This window comes from Condylura cristata, unplaced genomic scaffold (assembly GCF_000260355.1).
Source record: "Condylura cristata isolate star-nosed mole 26May11 unplaced genomic scaffold, ConCri1.0 scaffold00034, whole genome shotgun sequence".
NCBI lineage: Eukaryota > Metazoa > Chordata > Mammalia > Eulipotyphla > Talpidae > Condylura > Condylura cristata.
The window spans coordinates 8,162,269-8,165,303 of NW_004567135.1; the positions used below are offsets into that span (position 1 = coordinate 8,162,269).

Sequence of the window (3,035 nt, forward strand, 5' to 3'; positions counted from 1 at the left end):
TGCCTGACTGTGGACACCTGAGCATGGGTGTGCGTGCCTGTGTGAGTGTGCACACCTGTGGCCAGGTGGGGGGTAAAAGAGCCCCTGCGGCTGGGGCCTCGGTTTGCTGACTCCCGCTGGCTTGTTCCCTGCTTACCACTAAGACCCGTGAAAATGATGCTGAGGGTTCCACACTTCTCTTCAAATTGCCCAAACCAATGGTGAGTCTTCCCTGCCCAGGATGGCCACAAAACACTGCCAGGAGGCGTGTAGAGACACAACCCCAACGGTAGAGTCCCTGCAGGTCCACCTCAATCCTTTCTCACACCGGGAATCCCTGATGGGCACGTGGAACGCTTGCAGCCTGGGGAACCGGAAGGAATCTGGACTGATCTCACACCCGTTGCTCATTCCCGCCTCTTCTCACTATGCTGCCAGTCCCAAGAGCGCAGGCCTCTGTGAGGTCTCATTAAACACCGAGGATGCACTGGGATAAGCCACGTCAAAACTCACTTTGGATCTATCAAGCAGGCAGGGATGTGGGGCTTTACTTGAGTCCTCGAGGGAGAAGCGTCCTCCAAATCTTTCCCCTGTAGTAGATGCAGTAAACTAGGTGTGCCTGGCTTGGAAATGTGGGGCCAGCGGGAGACAGAGTTTTCTCAGCCTGTTTTTGCCAGCGCGGGTGGCCTAATAGATATCATGGAGCCTCGACACACAGGACACAGACATACAGGACACACAGACACACAGGAGTCTGTGTGTGTGAGAACAGTAAATGATAGTGTAATCTTGATGTGTAGTTTGCAGCGAGGTACTGAGAATGAGCTGATTGCCCCAGTCAGTGGCCACCAAAGGCCAGGAGTCAGGGCTGACTGCGTGACCACCATGAGTCTCGCCAGCCGATGCCACTGTGCATCCTCTTTGCTGCGGCTTCCCGCCGCCCCCTCTCTTCTGTGCCAGCTTTGACCCAAAAGACTGTTCTTGTCACTACTGATGTCATCACTGTGACTCTTTCCTTTTATGCTTTTCTGATACATCTTTTTTCTTGATGGGAATTATTTAAAACTCAGAAGAGACCAACTGGTTCAATGAGCCTAAAAAGATGAGTTTAAGGTGAGACAATAATTGCAATTGGAAGAGACGTCTTTCTTCTGACTACACGTCTCTGAGCTGTGATGTATTGCTGAAATCTTGGTCATTTTCTAGGATAGAGCAGTTTTTTCTTTTTTGCAAATATTTTCATTGTGTTGATCCTGGCTTGCATCCTTGTTTATATTAGAGGAGAGTAGGGTCCTTTTTGGGTGTTTTGCCATGGTGCATCCACTGCTAGAGAACCCATAGCACACCCCACAGACCCTTCTTCTTGCTCCTCCTTTCCTCCCTCCCAAACCCCCATAGTCAGCTTTGAAGGTGTAGTTTTTTAGTTTGTATTTATCCGACCATTTGTTTTGTCTTTCTATATTCCACATATAAGTGAAGCCATCTGATATTCTGGTATTAGTCTCTTTCCTTCTAACTAATTTTGCTTAGGGTAGTCTGCTCCAGTTCCACCCTTTTCATGACTGAGTAGTATTCCACTACAAATATCTACTACATGGTCTCTCTAGGCCCTTGGTACTTCTCACCAGTTAAAAATCACTGAGCACACTAAGAATTCTGTTTTATGTGCATACAGTTGACCAAACCCTTAGAACAGGCAACTTGAGTTTTCCCCCCAAACAGTTTGAGATCCCTGGGTAGCCTTTGGCTTTGTCTGGCATCAAGAGTTCTCAGACTCCACAATCTCCGAACTGAACGACAAATGCCTGGCACGTCTGGACACTCTCAGGAGGCCGGCCCAGCCACGAGACAGGCAGAAGTGACCTTTCTGACTAATCAAGACCCACGTTACCACTAAGCATTTTGACAATCAGTTGTGATTATAAATAGGTTTATTTTACAACTTTTTTTTTTTTACAATTTTTTTAAAGGTTGGGAATTTGAAGCAACATAAATATTTTTCCAAGTGTAATAAGTCAGTTTTTTTTCTAGCAACACTGAGGAAAAAATGAAAATGAAATTGTATTTATATGGAAAGTATACACAGAGATGACTTTTATATACATATACATTGTGAAATGATCACCACAATTAATTTAATTAACACATCCAGCATTTCATGTAGTTCCTTTTTTTCTGGTGTGCCGAAAATATTTAAGAACTACTCTCTTAGCAAAACTCAAGTGCACAATACTGCCCTATTCATGCTAACTGCCTTGCTGTTTGTCTCAATTAAGAATGATGAGACCATGATCTTGCACCACCCCAGCCTCTGATAGCTACCATTTTATTCTTCATAAGTTTGAAATTTTTTGATTGTACAAATAAGTGAGATCATATAGTATTTTCCTGTCTGGTTTATGTCTCTTAGTGTAATGTTCTCCAGGTGTATTCATGTGTCACAAAAGAAAAAGAAAAACAAGATTTCGTTCTTTTTCATGAGCAAACCATAAACCATTGTTCCTATCAATTGGAAAAGGGTGCTTCTCCTCATTGCAAAATTGCTTAAAAGCATCATCAGGTACAGAATAGTAAAGAAATCTATACTTTATCAATCTCTGAAGTTGAAGGTAGAAACATTAGGACTCAGTCTTGCTATAAACCAGAATATATGCAGTTTCTTGCCTAAAAGGGAAAAATAGAGAGTCACAAGATAGCAGAATAGTTCAATGATACATTATTGATTCATTATAAGTCCAAGTTGTTGGATCAAATCTCCCTCTGTCCTGTCCAGGGACAATGCCAGCAAAGCTGCAGTTACTTAACATGAAATCAAACAACAAAGAGTCCATGAGCCAAATCAGACCCTGTTGATCCCATTCCCCACTCCTCCCCCCCCACCCCCGCAAAATGTCTCTGGTATATGGCTGTTCATTATTCTTGTTATTTTCTCGCCTGGTCCATTATACTCCTGCTATGAGAGAAACCATCCGGTATTTTTCTTTCTCTTTCTGGCTTATCTCACTAAGCATGATCTTTTCCAGCTCCATCCAAGTTGCTGCAAAAGACATGTGTTT

The 3,035-nt window shown here is 43.5% G+C and overlaps 1 protein-coding gene across 3 annotated transcripts in view; it reads right to left on the bottom strand.

Annotated features, from left to right (window-relative positions):
* Window positions 1-1,986: 1,986 nt before the first annotated feature.
* USP18 (ubiquitin specific peptidase 18) overlaps window positions 1,987-3,035 on the bottom strand; it is a 28,254-nt gene continuing 27,205 nt past the window's right edge. For all 3 annotated transcript variants that reach the window (XM_012732235.1, XM_012732236.1, XM_004692529.2), the window contains one exon: window positions 1,987-2,643. In XM_012732235.1, coding sequence (XP_012587689.1) covers window positions 2,598-2,643 — 46 coding nt within the window. In that variant the 3' untranslated portion in view covers window positions 1,987-2,597. The remainder of the gene's footprint in view (window positions 2,644-3,035) is intronic.